This window comes from Saccopteryx bilineata, chromosome 6, assembly GCF_036850765.1.
Source record: "Saccopteryx bilineata isolate mSacBil1 chromosome 6, mSacBil1_pri_phased_curated, whole genome shotgun sequence".
In the NCBI taxonomy this organism is placed as follows: Eukaryota; Metazoa; Chordata; class Mammalia; order Chiroptera; family Emballonuridae; genus Saccopteryx; species Saccopteryx bilineata.
In genome coordinates, this window is record NC_089495.1 from 112,409,949 (window position 1) to 112,425,956 (window position 16,008).

The 16,008-nt window shown below is 38.0% G+C and overlaps 1 protein-coding gene across 2 annotated transcripts in view; it reads right to left on the bottom strand.

Annotated features, from left to right (window-relative positions):
- Positions 1-3,375: 3,375 nt before the first annotated feature.
- Positions 3,376-16,008, bottom strand: part of HTR2A (5-hydroxytryptamine receptor 2A) — a 58,296-nt gene continuing 45,663 nt past the window's right edge. For both annotated transcript variants that reach the window (XM_066237239.1, XM_066237238.1), the window contains one exon: positions 3,376-6,420. In XM_066237239.1, the coding sequence (XP_066093336.1) occupies positions 5,621-6,420 (800 nt within the window). In that variant the 3' untranslated portion in view covers positions 3,376-5,620. The remainder of the gene's footprint in view (positions 6,421-16,008) is intronic.

The window sequence follows — 16,008 nt, forward strand, 5'->3', positions numbered from 1 at the left end:
GGTCAGGCTATTTGGGCTTTTAAGGTTTAATCTCTCAAGGGACTTGAACTCAAATAATTGTGGAGCACTTGTTCTTCAGAAAGCTTAGGGGCTGTTCAAAAGAACAATCCAGTATCTTGTAGCAGCTAAACTGTGCAGAAGAGAGCTCGACTGTGAGAAAAATGCTACGGTAGAAATAATTTATGTTGATATCTGAATCTTGGTCTCATAGTTCAGATGCTCCTTAGGTCATTAACAATTTTAGTTTTTTCTTAGGATTCTCATATAAAAGTTAAAACTGTCATTTATTTTGAATTCGTTTAAAGAATTTAAGAGAACGTGAGTTGTAAGTTCCAGAATATTCTTTCCACATGAACCTGTATGTTGGTTCATCAAAAGCTTGACTGGACTCCTTAGCATTCAGAGAAGCATCGACCTAGAAGAGGCTCCCTGCAAATATCATGGACTTCACGTCCTTTCTTACACACTTGAGGGAGAAGCGGCTTCGACTGGTCCAGGTGAGACAGTAGCAGTTGACGAGACCCAGGTTTCCTGCCTCAGTATTCTGTTGCGATGAATGAGGTCACAGCAAATCCTGAGGTTCTAATTAGGTCTGAAAACTTGCCATGATGTGTTATTTCGGGTGGACATACTGGTATTAAATATCAACAAGGAGTAACAAAGCTATGATTTGTGTGTATACCATTAATAAAAAAGAGAGAAACCATTTGTTTTTGCAAAGCACCTGCAAAAATAATAACATATAACAAAGAAGTTTTGTCTTATTGCATATATACTGGGACAAATATCCATTGACTATAATACTTGAGAAAGAGCCTAGTAATATTATTAATGCTCTCACCTTGGAATCACATATTAAAAGCACAGATGTTTCTTTCATAGTCATTATTCTTGTAAATTAAAATTTAATGTTAAGTTCTACAACTTTATATAAATTATGTAGTGTCTGAGGATACTTGTTTTTCTGTGGATTATTTGAATGATACCAGGAGAACATTTCTTGTGCCCGAGCTTCTTTCTCACTTGTTTCTTTGGTGCCTAAAAGTTTTGACTTTGGCTTTCACTTTTTGAATTATTGTTATGGTAGACAGCTATAGGAATCTCAGTGATAGACAATTGTTTATCAGCTTGAATTACTAATTGGTGCTCTGAGAAGAGAAACCTAGGGAATGGGACATAAAATCAGTATGTTTTGATGGAATTAAAAAAAGAGTATCAACAGAGGGAATTCTGCTTCATGCTGAGGACAAAGCAGTTTTTAAAGATGAGAAGCATTCACAGGGAGAATAATAGAAGCTGTTGAATAATAAATAACATTACCTATCTCAGTACTTTGCTAAGAATTTGCTCTGATGGCTACTAATATAAAGATGCTTTGGGTTTCTTCTTTTAAATACAACACATTTGGCCCTGGCAGGTTTGCTCAGTGGTAGTTTGTCAGCCCAGTGTGTGGAAATCCCAGGTTCGATTTCTGGTCATGGCACACAGGAGAAGCAACCATCTGCTTCTCTACCACCCCTCTTTTCTCTTTTTCTCTCTCTTTCTTCTCCTCCAGCAGCCATGGCTCTGTTCACGCAAAGTTGGCCCCCGTGCTGAGGATGGCTCCATGGTCTCACCTCAGGTGCTAAAATAGCTCAGTTGCTGAGAAACAGAGCAATGGCCCCAGCTGGGCAGAGCATCACCCCCTAGAGGACTTGCCAGGTGGATCCCAGTTGGGACGCATGCGGAAGTCTGTTTCTCTGTCTCCCTGCCTCTCACTTAATAAAAACAAAACAAAATAAAAACAAACCCCCCCACCACATTTATAACAACATTTACAGAATATGTGATAGGTTATTAAGAACAGCCATAGCCATGATCTCAGTTAAGCGACTTTGTCAATTAGCCAGGACAGGTTCTAGTAGCTCCATTTTAGAGACAATAAAATTGAAGCAAAGAGATGTTAAGTGACTTATCCAAGTTTATATAAGCAGTGAGTAAGGAAGCTAAGAAAGAGATTTGCATCTTTTGGTTCTGAACCCAGAGATCTTTCATTTGTCCTGGATTGAATAGACGAAAGCATTTATGCTTCAGAGTCAGATAACCCAGACTTGAGCTTGCCACTCATTGCCAGCTGTGTAACCTTGGACATGTTGCTAACTGCTCTGAATCTCAGTTACTTTATCTATGAAAAAGAGGGAATAATAATACCTACCTCGTAGACCTCCTTGTTGTGAGGATTCTATCAGGTGAAGCAAGCAAAGAAATCAGCTTAATGCCTGGTCATGGTAGGCACTTAATACATAGAGTAATAAACACCTGTAAAAGATATCTACTGTTCCTATTTCATAGAAAATTCCTGTATTTAAAGGTGAAATGATGAAACAGGGCAACATTCCAGTTTATTCAAAGATCCAGTGTCTCCTTGATTTACTTTAATTTCTGAAACTAGCTCCTGTGATGTGTGTGTGTGTGTGTGTGTGTGTGTGTGTGTGAATGCACTGCGCATGTCTTAGGGTATACCTGTACAAATGTATACATAGGTAATTGTGTGCATGTGTTGGGCATATAGCAGTGGCTGGTTATCTATGTATGTTCAGGGGGTATGTGGAACCAGACAGCGATCAAGTATGCAGCATTTGTCTGCTGAACATAACTGGAAACTAGATCATGAGCATACATTTAACTTAACTGGGTGGGTGCTGAGCTGCAGAAACACCAGCTTTTTGCCCTCAAAGTATTTTATTGATACCTGGAGTTTCAAACCTGAAAGGTTTGAGCAACTTGCTTTTTTTTACAGCTATGGATTCACAAAATTGCACTTACTTTTGAGTATATTTTATTTCCAGTTTTGCATTTTTTCTTGAAATATTTTAGAATGGACTTAAGTTCATTGCACAAAACAGCCTCAACTTTTTGTTACATATATCACAGAATAATTGAACAAACACTTTTAAATATGTTTCATTGATGCACAAATGGGAGAAGTGCTCTTTACTGAAAGTAGTACAGTAACGTTAGCTCCATTTGGTTTTGTAGCACTTTAAAAAATGATCATGAGATGGCGCTGTGGCCAAAAAATTAAATATGCTTTAAACACAGTTTTCCTTAATTATGGCATTTAATTTCTTTCTATAAATATAGAAGAATCTGTTATTCAATTTAGAGTAAGTTAGGTCACTCTATTTTAATAGTATTGACTGAAACTGAGTTCTTTAATTACGGATCTTTATATCGAATCAAGGACTATATTTCACTGGGGTGAAGGGTATATTTTAAAAGCCTTAGTAGTCAGAAATTCTCCAGACTAAACAAAGGGTCTGAAGGTACCATTTTATTTAAGATCAACTATACATAAGGACCATTGTTTTCACACCCTCATGAAATTGTTTGTCTTTCCATAAAATAGGTCAATTTCCAGTTTATTTAAGAACTGATACTTGTTACATTTTAATCTGCTTTGACAGCAATGGAAGGTCATAGAAACATTAGAACATGAATTCCCATTTAAACAGACGTGATACAGAACATGCATAAGTATATATACTGAATGTTTTCATTTTCCTCCATATAAATATATAAATATTAAATAACAGGTCTGTACATTTATACAGATACATGTTACACTTGAATAGTACTTATGGAGAGGAAAACATACACATTTGTAATAGATGTGCAGTCAGAGACATCTGTCAGGCAGTATTTATGTTCATTCTGATCAAGATTGAGTATATGGGTGGATTCTGTAATCTTTAATATATAACGAGATGTGCAGAGTTATAAACTAAGGCAAAATACATAAAAGCAGAGAATTTTTCACACTTATATTTTTATCAGTTAGTATGGTATAATCATTAAAGTAGTTCAGATCAAATGCAGCCTTGATACTAGTGGCTTACTATGAATTCTAGCTTTGAAATAAACACCTTTCGATGTATCTATAAGGACATAATTAGTATAGCTCTAATGTATTTCCAAATTACACAATGGCACCTCCCATGTTATTTAGATTTCAAATAGTTTTTTTAAATGGCTTAGAGCAAAAAAACAAAAACAAAAACAAACCAAACAACCAAAACAAACTATTTCTCATTCAATAGAAAATATTATGTTACTGTCTTTTTTTGGAAAAAAAAAATGAGGGAGTACAGTGTTAGTAGAAAAATGAGTTAGTTTTTAAAAAAGTGGAACAAAGATTTTCTTCAGAACTTTGACAGTCAGGTTGGGTACAAGTTAAAGTGCATATTTCTAAACTGACTGCAAATTTTGACTTCAAGTGATATTTACCCCCTCCCAAGTTTGGTTGATATTCATTGGCAACCAATCAGGAAACTTACTGAGAAAACTATCCTCAGAGTAAAATCAAACCATTTTCTGAACCAGGTAAGAAAGAAATGAATTGATTCTCAGAATAAGTCTTGTTAATATTTTTGACAAGGACTGTTACAATTGGGTCATTTTCTTTGCTATTTCGAAGGCAAAGGTCTTATTTTAATGATTTTTATATCCTTTGTATCTAGGACATTTCTTCATGGATATTATACACTCAGTAGATGATTGGGAGACCAAAGCTGAACAGCAGATAATATAGATTAATTGCTCTGAAAGCATCAATTTACCTGATTGATGGAGCCAATTGGAAAGTCATCTGCATTTTATGAAGATGTCCTAAGACTCTGTCGCTGTCAGTCACCAAACACCTGAGTTTATTTTTCAATCCTGACGTATCAATAGATCAATACTGTTCACTGCTCAAAGAGCACATGCATGGTGCAGTCCTAAAGAGCAAATTTCCAAGTGCCTCTATGGTGCTGTTAGGAGAAGCAATTTCTATAAATGTATTTGGTTATGCTACATTATCCCTTTGATAGGATAGCTAGTAGAACAAATACTAAACAAGATCACATTTTAAATCCAGAATAAAGCACAGGTAGTAGAAGAGAAAGCAGCAATAGTTATGAAATAACATTTAAACCTTTTTCACTTCTGAGAAGAATTAACCTGAAATACAGCAAATGCTAGCCACTTTGTGACTATTGCAAAAATGGCATCTGTGAAAAAGCAAGAATGGAAAAGTTGTCAAGTATTTCATTATATTATTTTAATAATACCGACTTCATAACACTGTTCTTGGTTCCTTATTTTTGTTGTGCCAACTGCATATCAGGGTAAGTTTTAAAGAGAATTTTTCTTTAAGAGGCTATTATAGTCAACCAACTTTTCATTATTTGTAGCTATTTTTATTTACAGCTGTAGGTAACCAACTCACCCCATCAATTAGCAACACAGTAGCAAGATTTCTACTTGAAAATAGAAGGTAATTTAAATTTATGTGGCCTCATAATTATACATCAAAAGCTAATTGTTTTAAAGACATATCATTAGCAACATTAAAAAATAAGTATCATAAAGCTCACAGCTGAAATGCTGTCGGGACCTGTTTGAAGTGCACATTTTATGGCATTTACCCTGCTTTGAACTGATGGAATAAAATGAGGCATTGTTTAAAAATTTAGTATTGTTGGTTCCACTAGACCTGCTTAATTTTTTTTCCAGTCTCTCTGTTATCATTTCTTTTCTTTTCCAGATTGGTGAAAACTTGTTCTTTACGTCCTCCGTGGTCACCATGGCAACCAGTCTATCACACACAGCTGACCTTCTCATTCACTGTGCTGATGTTGTCTGTAGGAGCATTCTCTGACATTTGTTTTCCTAGAGGAACCATAGTGCAGTCGTTATCTGTCAGCTTGGCATCTTTCTTCGAATCCTTTTTGTGTCCCTTTTGGAGTTGACTAGATTTGTAGGCCAAGGTGGGGATCGTGTTCACTAAAATTAACTGCAATGGTTTTTTATTTTCCTTGTACTGACACTGAATGTAACGGGAAAAGGCGGACCTGTAGGTCTTGTTGAACAGTGTGTACACTAGTGGGTTCACGGCTGAGGAGAGGTAACCGATCCAAACAAACACGTTGAGCAGGGCTCCGATGACGTCCTCGTTGCAAGACTCTTTGCAGATGACGGCCATTATGTTAGTGATAAAGAAGGGGCACCACATAACTACAAACAGAAAGAAGACGATGCCCAACACCTTGCAAGCTTTCTGCTCATTGCTGATGGACTGCATCGTCCTCCTGCCATAGGACCCTGGCTCCCTGTGGATGGACCTCTGGAAGAGCTTTTCTGAGGACAGGGAGCTCTGAGGAAGAAAGCTGAAGGAAGCTAATTTGGCCCGTGTACCAAGATCATTCACACACAGAGTAGCTTCTTTCTGGAGTGATTTGATAGTTAGAAAGTAGGTGATCACCATAATGGTTAAGGGGATGAAAAATGACACGAAGGAGCCGATCAGGACAAAGTTATCATCAGCAAGTAAGCAACTCCCTTCTTTAAAGACCTTGGAATCATCCTGCAGCCCAAAGACTGGTATTGGCATGGATATACCTAAAATTGGACAGAAAGAGAAACACGATTATTGAGGAATTGAGTACATGAAGGCAAGAGCACCACTACATAATGGCGGCTGTGTAAATAATTTTATATCAACATTGTTTAAAAACTTAACATATACTTTCAGTGACAATTTAAAATTCCGTTGGATTGACATATATTACTTGCTTACTTATTGTATTAAATTCTCTTGGTATTACTGCCCTTGGACTTAAAATTTTCTTGGAATTAGCTAATATTGCCTGACTTGTGGTGGTGCAGTGGCTAAAGCATCGACCTGGAACGCTGAGGTCGCAGGTTTGAAACCCTGGGCTTGCCTGGTCAAGGCATATGTGGGAGTTGATGCTTCCTGCTTCTCCTCACCTTCTCTCTTTCTCTCTCTCTAAAATAAATAAATAAAATCTTTGAAAAAAGGAATTAGTTAATATCAACATTGTTTAAAAGCTTAACATATACTTTCAAAAAAATTTTAAGTTTCTCTTAAACTTACAGATATTAGTTATTATAGAGTTATGGTATATTATATATACTATAGTATGTAGTTATAACAGTTAATTCTAATATATAGTTATATATTAATATATTAACTATATATAATATATAGTTCCTTGTACATTATATTGACCTATATAATCCTTTACTTATAAAGAAGTATAAAAAATCTAGCTTTAATTTTTCATGCTATATTTTTCTGATGATAATATTATACTTATAATTAAAGAAAGATAAAAAACAAAGATGAAAATGACCTATAATGCCACTGCTCAGAGATAATCACCATTAACGATATAATGCTGTTTATATATATCTTTTATGCCATAAGTTTATTTATAAACACATCTAACATGTTAAATTCAACAGTTTGAATCATTTTTCAAAGAGATTGCATCTCTTAAAATTCTTCTCAGTAAATCCCTTTCACGGATTAACTAAAACATCCTTAATTCTTAAACAGTTGGTGTCTTCCTGTAAAGAAAGGTTTGGCAAATCCCAATCCAAAGCACAAAGCCATCATAACGAGCAACTGCTCCTTCTTTTCCAATGAAAATGTTCGAGTCTTCCCTGGGCCCTCCTCAGAGTGGCTCCTACAGCCACAGAAGTTGTGAGCCCCCCAGTGCGCCCCCCAATGCTTTGTCCCAACACAGCGCAGACGAAAGGCGCAGAGACCAACAGCAGAGGGGGTGGCGGCACCACCCGAGTCCTCCTTTTCTCCCCATGCTGCCGTATTTCAGATAAACACACACACACACCATTCACATGCTTTATAAAACAGAAACATGTTTTCTTTTTAGAAAATTTGACAAATGCAAAAAGGTAATAGTGAGTAAAGAATAATAAGATGTACTTTTGCCCACGGATACACATTTTGTGTAGTTTCGTCTTCTATTTATGTGCATATGTAAATATATATGTACACATAGTATCTTATGTACAGTTTTAGATCTTTCTATTCCACTTGACATTAGATCATGAAAATTACACATTTTAAAAGTATTTTTGAAAAATATGATTTTCTAATGTGAATTTAAAGTAACTTTAGCCAATTTTTATTCTTCTTAAAAGCTTTTTTTTTATGGCCCTGGCCAGTTGACTCAGTAGTTGATCATCACCCGGATGTGTGGAAGTCCCAGGTTTGAGTTCTGGTCAGGGCACACTGGAGAAGTGCCCATCTGCTTCTCCACCCCCTCTTTCTTGCTTATCTATCTATCTATCTATCTATCTATCTATCAATCTATCATCTATCTATCTATCTACCTATCATCTATCATCTATCTATCTCTCCTTCTCCCCTCCTGCAGCCATGGTTCGATTAAAGTGAGATGGCCCTGGGTGTTGGGGATGGCTCCAGAGCCTCTGAATCAGGCTCTGGTTGCAACAGAGCAAGGGCCCCAGATGGGTGGAGCACTGCCCCCTAGTGGGCTTGCCAGGTGGGTCTGGGTAGGGGTGCATGGGGGAGTCTGTCTCTACCTTCCTTCCTCTCACTAAAAAATTAATTAATTAAAAAATAAAATTTTTATAATAAAAATTTATTATAAAAATTCTAATATATAGCAAAATAAAAGGCTTATAAAAAATTCTAAAAATGGCAGAACAAAACAAAACATATCACAATAAACCCATTACTCAGTTTAAACAGTGACCAACTCAAGGACAATTCTGTTTCGCCCACACCCCTACCTACTGCAGCCCCTCCCATGATATTATTATTTTTAATTTTTTAATTTATTGATTGGCAAGAGAGAGAAGCATGATTTTTTGGTTGTTCCACTTGGCCGTGCATTTATTGGTTGACTCACGTATGTGCCTTGACTGGAGATGGAGCGCACGGCGTTGGCATGTCAGCAGGCCAACTGAACTACTTAGCCAGCGCCACTCGTGGTATTTAGGAAATCCCAGAATCCCAGACATCATATAACTCAATCTCTAAATGATCATAATTCTTAAATATAAAGCCTAGTATTGTCTCAATACCATTCCCACTCCTAAATAAAAATTTAATATTTCCTTATATAATTAAATATGAAGTCAGTCTTCCAATTTCCAATTGTGTCATAAAGGTCATTCTGTATTTTTAGTAGTAGAGCATTCATAAGGCTGTATTACAAAGTAATAAGAAGCCACAGACTTTTCTTTCATTGATAAATACAAGAGTTAGGTATAGGAAGAGACAATACAAAGGAGCATGAGCTCAGTTGCTCTGTCACTCAAATTTGGGGAATCTGTAAAGCTCCCTCAGTCAGAGGGTGTAGGCAGAGGAGGGAGCAGAGTAAATAAAGGCAACATTTTTCCTGTAATCATGGTAATTTCTCCCCCATGATGTAGGACCTTATCAAAGGGAGATTCAACTGGCCGCCACCACCATTGTGCAGTTTTGGGCGAGTGGGAGAGTCTCCCTCTACTGGCCCAGGAAAGACCAAGGCAATCATGTGACGGCCACACAGGAGGAATCAGGTGGTGGGGAAGAAGAAGAAACATAAATCACAAACTCTGTATACTTGGTTTAAGGTTGTTTCTTTTGTGAAAGGGTAGATAGACACCATAGGGGTACCCTGGGAGAAAGTCAGAACAAAATTCCTTTTCAATACCTGCCCAGGTGCTCAGTTCCTTTGGAATGGTGTGACAGGGAGTGTCATTTCTTCTGACCACCCTTTAGAGCAGGGGTCCCCAAACTAGGGCCCGCGGGCCACATGCGGCCCCCTGAGGCTATTTATCCAGCACCCGCTGCACTTCCAGAAGGGGCACTTCTTTCATTGGTGGTCAGTGAGAGGAGCATAGTTCCCATTGAAATACTGGTCAGTTTGTTGATTTAAATTTACTTGTTCTTTATTTTAAATACTGTATTTGTTCCCATTTTGTTTTTTTACTTTAAAATAAGGTATGTTCAGTGTGCATAGGGATTTGTTCATAGTTTTTTTATAGTCCGGCCCTCCAATGGTCTGAAGGACAGTGAACTGACCCCCTCTGTAAAAAGCTTGGGGACCCCTGCTTTAGAGTCTAGCAAGTGGTCACAATCCAGCCAAGAGCACAACTTGATTCCAGCCTTGGGGGCTGCTACTTGCTTGAATGTTGCTATCCATCTGGAAAAAGTTCCTTTGAGGGGCTATAATCTAACTTGTGCACACTCAGAACAGCATTCAACTCCATTCAACCACGGAACCGACTGTTTTAACCTCACATCACCTCACACTGTCTATCCTTGCCAGGAGAGGACATTCTCTTAAGTTAAAGTAATATTTAACACAAATCTTTTTCAGTAACGTTTGCCAGTATCTTTACAGACTTAATTGACAATATTTGTCACTTGTCTACGCAAAGCCATCCCAGTATTCTTGGAAGGGGAGATAAATGACATCAGAACTGTTCTAAGGACACATAGTTTGGTTAATATCTCTTCATTTCCTTCATTCTTCTCTATCCCTGGCCTGTTTGGGGGAACATTCTTTGGGCCAAGAAGAGATGGGAGAACTATGCTCCAAGAAGGACATCTTTTGAAACTCTTGATACACATTAGCGTAGCCTTCAACAAACTCTTATTGCATTTTAAAGATTTTATTATTCAATTATAGTTTACATTCGATATCATTTTGCATTAGTTTCAGATGTACAGCACAGTGGTTAGACAGTTATATACTTCATAGAGTGTTTCCTCTGATAACATTTCCTCATGATTATTTTATAACTACCAATTTGTATTTTTTAATCCTATCACCTTTTTCATCCAGCCCCAACCTTCCTTTCCTCTGACAACCATCAGTCTGTTCTCTGTATCTATGAGTCTATTTTGTTTGTTCATTTATTTTGTTCTTTAGGTTCCACATATAAGTGAAATCATATGGCATTTGTCTTTCTCTGACTGACTTCTTCCACTAGAACAATACCCTCTAGGTCCATCTGTGCTGTTGCAAATGTAAAATGTATTGCTGAGTAATACTCCACCGTGTATCGCAGCTTTCTTATCCATTCATTTGTTGATAGGCTCTTCAATTGCTTCTATATCTTGGCTGTTGGAAATAACACTGTAAATGAACATGGGGGTGGCCTTCAAAAAACTCTTGACTGTGAAAGTTAACATATGGTTTCTGAGAAGAATGTTTTGTTTTCCAAGTGTTTGAACATATAACTGCTAAAGGTGATCTACAAGGTTTTTGTTTCACAGTGTAGTTGTTCATTGATTAGAACAAATGCTTTGGTGTGGGACAGACCTGAATTTGAGTCTTGGCCCTGGTTCTTTGCTCCTACCTCAGTTCCTTAACCGTGGAGGTCTTAGTGCCTCATCTATCATATGAGGATGGTACCCATATGTTGCCACAGATGTTGTAAGGCTAAAATGAATCAAATATACTGAGACCTATGGCAGTGCTTAGTCCAGAGTGGATGCTCTCCCAATGAAAGTAGCTTTCTCTGCAGAATTTTTCAGGTTGAATACATTGACTTTATTTTTTCTTAATTTTGTTCTATTTCACTTTGTATATGCTAGACTTAAATATATAATAGCTCTTCTTAAACCAAAAGAAGCTAAAAAGCATTTTGTCTATTGGCTACATAGTTAATAATGATGTAATTATTAGCTCTGCCAGGGTGACAAAGGGACTCAATTAATTTTAATTTTGTGTAGTTTGGACTGTTGATTGCTTTTCTAATGTGATAAGTTACAGCTATTACTATTAGTCATGACATACATAAACAAAATATCAACTGTCCAAAAGGTGTTTTATTTTGTTGTTGAACTCTTGTGTGTGAACTTTCCTGAGAAATGCAAGGGGAATTATCACCTTGAAAGCTTTTTGCCACATTTGCTTGAGACCTGGTGATTTATATAAATGGCATTTCTGACTTCATCAAAATATGGGATTACCTGAAACACTAAATTCTTCAATCATTTGGAATTCAGATGAGTGTTCCTGTTTAGGGAGAGTGAAAACACACACACACACACACACACACACACACACACACACACACACACCCTTCCAGAATGGCCCACCTTCTGTGTAGCAGGGTGGGAAAAGGCTGATGGAGCCCTCTCACAGAAGAGATTAAAGAAGAGATTTCCCCCTCTTAGCTGCCTGGGATACGAGACTACTTTAAAATGGATGTGACAAGAGGGCACAAGCAGGCTGTCTAGAAGGGGGACCTTGATTTGGAGGGGGAGAATCAACTGATTAGGTCTTTAAATGACCCATTTCTACTTACATATGACAAACATATCCTAAATAGTCACATATGCAATTCTTTCTCAGTTCTTCTCGTATAGTAGGGGCCAGCATGGGTTTGTGAAAAGAATAACTAGACAGTTAAAGCAGTACTTAATAGAAGAGAAAGAATTTTACATTGAAGATGCGAAAGAACACTTAGGTAGGCTTTGTGGGGACAATAAGAGAGATGACAATGCTGGCTTATATCCCAGGTTGTGGTTATAGCCATTTCCAATGCATTAATTTTCTGGCTACTTTGTTTGATAATAGCTGCTTTTGGAGACCTCATGTCTCCTCTCCCTTGAAATTTCTGCATATAAAGTGTTTTCCTTTATGAACAAACAGAAAGTAGCTTGAGTTATGTGACACTGCATTCTGTTTAATGTATTTTTTCCTAAGAAGTAGAACACAGTGATCAAATTCAATATCTGTATTGGACACTCCATGCATATTTTAATTTCTTTTTATACAACTCAGACAATGAAATGAATGGGAAATGGTGATGCCCAGAAGCACACAGGCTTTTGGTTAGTGTCTTTCTTTCAGGATAGCCCTACTTACTCTTCGCATATAATGTCTGCATCTCAGGTTAACATCTTACTGCTGTCTGGGTAAAAGGCCTTAACTCTGAAGCAGTGGCTGTGAACAACAAAATTCAATTTTATTTATTTATTTATTTTATTCAGTGAGAGCAGGGGAGGCAGAGAAAGACTCCTGCATGCTCCCTGACTGGATCCACCTTGCAAGCCCACTAGGGGGCAGTGCTCTGCTCATCTTGGGCATTGCTCTGTTGTTCAGCAACCAAGTTCTTCTTAGCATTTGAGGCAGAGGCCATGGAGCCATCCTCAGTGCCCTAGTCCAACTTGCTCCAATTGAGCCATGGCTGTAGGAAGGAGGGGGGGAGGAGAGGGAAAGAGATGCGAGAGGAGGAAGAGTGGAGAAGCAGATGGGTGTTTCTCTTGTGTGCCCTGACTGGGAATTGAACCCGAGACATCCACATGTAGGGCTGAAGCTCTACCACTGACCCAACCAGTCAGGGTGACAAACTTTATTTTTAATCCTAGATTTTCACACTTGAATATCTTGGGACTGAAGATACTGGTAAGAGAGCATTTCCTTGGTAGCACTCCGTCTGGTAGGGAACATGCCAGTGGGAGTCCCCAGGGTCTCAGGTCTTTAAGAAGGTGGAGGGGAAAGAAACAGATACTTCAGAGCTCTTGTGAAAAAGAGCAAGCTGTGGTTCATAGGTTTTATTTCATTTGGAACTACTAGCTTTCCTTCACATTTTAACTCATGCTGAGTTTTATTTTCCAGGCTAGAAGAATTGAATTCTTAGCAGTTTGACAGAAATCCCCACAAGTCAGTGCTGCAGGGGAAGCATCGTACTGCAGGGAGAGAGGGACTGAATCACAGGGCTTGTGGGACTGGGCCGCGCCATCCTTCTGATGTAGGCGGCGAGACCACTCGGGCGTGGCTTGGTACCTTAGAGCCACGGTGTGCTGACAAGGCAGGTGCACGTAGAAGTGAGCACCACCTAAGCATGCCAGCCATCAGAAAATTCTAGGTTTCTTCTTAGATGAGTTCCAAATATCTCTAATCATAAATTACACATTTCAAAGTACTTTCACCTATATTCATTTACTTTCAATAGATTAAAAAAATAAAAAAAAAATTAACCACAGTGCTCCATGGGCAGATAAAAATCTCACTTTGTAGAAAAACTGAGGCCTAGTGAGCTTTAATGATTTATTTAGGATCACATAGCAATTTAGGGGCAAAATCAAGACTCAGCATTAGGCTTCTGAATTCTTGTGACTGATTTTTGTAACGTGTGAATTTGTTCTTTTTATGGTAGTTGTAAAAGTCTCACTATATCAGATGTCCTAGCACTAGTTTTAGGAAGACTGTGATAATTCTAAAATTGGCAAAGTTTGTATATAGAAACATCATTTTAGAAAAAGAGCTTTCCTCAGATTATCAGAGAAGTTTCTGTTCTCAATGTAGTTAATACCACTGTAGTTAATATCAGGGCCCTATGGATAGAACACACACATTCTCTAATGATTCTCTCTACCTTCATACTTCTCTTTTTTATTTTTTAATCTCCAAGTATAAATTTCCTCCATTGAGACATTATTATTTGAGAACAGATATATATTTAAAAACTAAAATTCTTATGGTCAACAACTCATTTCTTTTCTATATAGTGGTTATTCTCAACTTTGGCTGTGTATTAAAATTACCTGGGAAGCTTTTAAAAGTTACATTGCCTGAGCTCCGTTCTCAGAGATCCTGATATTAGTACTTTAAAGATACTAATTCTCAGACCCCACATGGACAATATTAACAAAACAAAAGTAAACTTGTGTATGCATATTACCAGTGTTGAGGATCTGGGATGTATAGGGTTAAAAATATAGTAGAAATGAGTTTCTTTTGAAATAAAAGTAAATCCAAGTAAAATTTTATAGCCCTGCCTCTTGCCTTAATAATTAAATATTTTTTAAAAAATTAAACCTATTAAATTTCCCACAGGCTCGGGCTAACTTCCCACAGTGAAGCAGAGAATTGACGGAAAGGGAAAGAAATCTGCCCTCTTTGCCTCTCCCCATGTGCACGTGAGTTATCTGGAAAAAAAAAAAGACTAAATTGCCAAAAATGTTTTAAACCTTGATTTCCATCCCGGGCAATATATGGCACCTGGAAGCAACGCTCAGGCCCCTGAAGTGTAAGCGGTTGCTCATTGCCGCCATGGTGGCTGTACCGTCCCTGTCACTGCTCCCAAGAAAGGCCGTCTCCTGCTCTTCCAACCTTAATTTCTTTCCCTTGCTGTTTCATAGCTCAGAAGTTGTATGTTTGATATAATAAAACTGCACTGAAAGGAAAAGAGGCTAAATTCTGACTTGTTGAACGTGGGTTGTCAGCCGTCACTGTGACATCTGAAAGGCTATCCCTGTCCCTCATCCCAGGGCAAATGCATCTACCATTTTCCTATCCTGACAGTATCTTACAAAACCCAAATAGAATCTAAATGATACAACAGAATTAAAAAAGTTATCAGAGCCTTGTTTCACGTTGGAGTCACAAGCAATGGAATACCTTTTCAAATACTTTAATTTGACTTTTCTCCACTGTCCCTTTCTTTTTTAATTGGAATTACACTATCCACAAACAATGCAAACATGTTCTTTTCTAGGGTTAGCAACATGCTCATGACCAAAGTCTTATGTACCAAAAAAACTCATCTTTATTCCACACTATTGAACCTCATATTTTGATTTTCAACTTCCCCATTGCGTTGAGAGAGAAAGGAAGGATGAGAAGCATCAATCTCATTGTTTCACTTACTCGTGCACAAATTGGTTGCTTCTTGTATGTACCGTGACCAAGGATCAAACCTGTGATCACGTGCAGGAAAGACACCCTATCCACTAAGCGACCTGGCCAGTGACTATTGAACCTCATCTTTAAAGCAGCATGCCCTTTCATCCATTTGTTTCAAAGGGGACAGATTTTGGAGTCATTCTTTCTGAAAGCTTACAGAATGAGTCTTAGATGTGACACTTCATTTCAGGCACTCTGGTCTGTAAAGTCTGTGGAAAAAGTGACAGTGTTTGGATAATTAGCTTGCAGCAGGTGCCCACTTACTCCAGGCCTACAGGCAGTCAGTTCTCCTTCCTCCAGCCTCTCTCAGACAGAGACAGCTTCCTCGAGTACCACTTTGATTATATGATGCCATGAAGCACTATAGCGTTCCTAACGCTCGAGCCAGTACCAACTACTGAGAACCCCCTATGAAATCTTTGTGGTTTGGACCTGACCTGTGGTGGCGCAGTGAATAAAGCGTCGACCTGGAAATGCTGAGGTCACTGGTTCAAAACCCTGG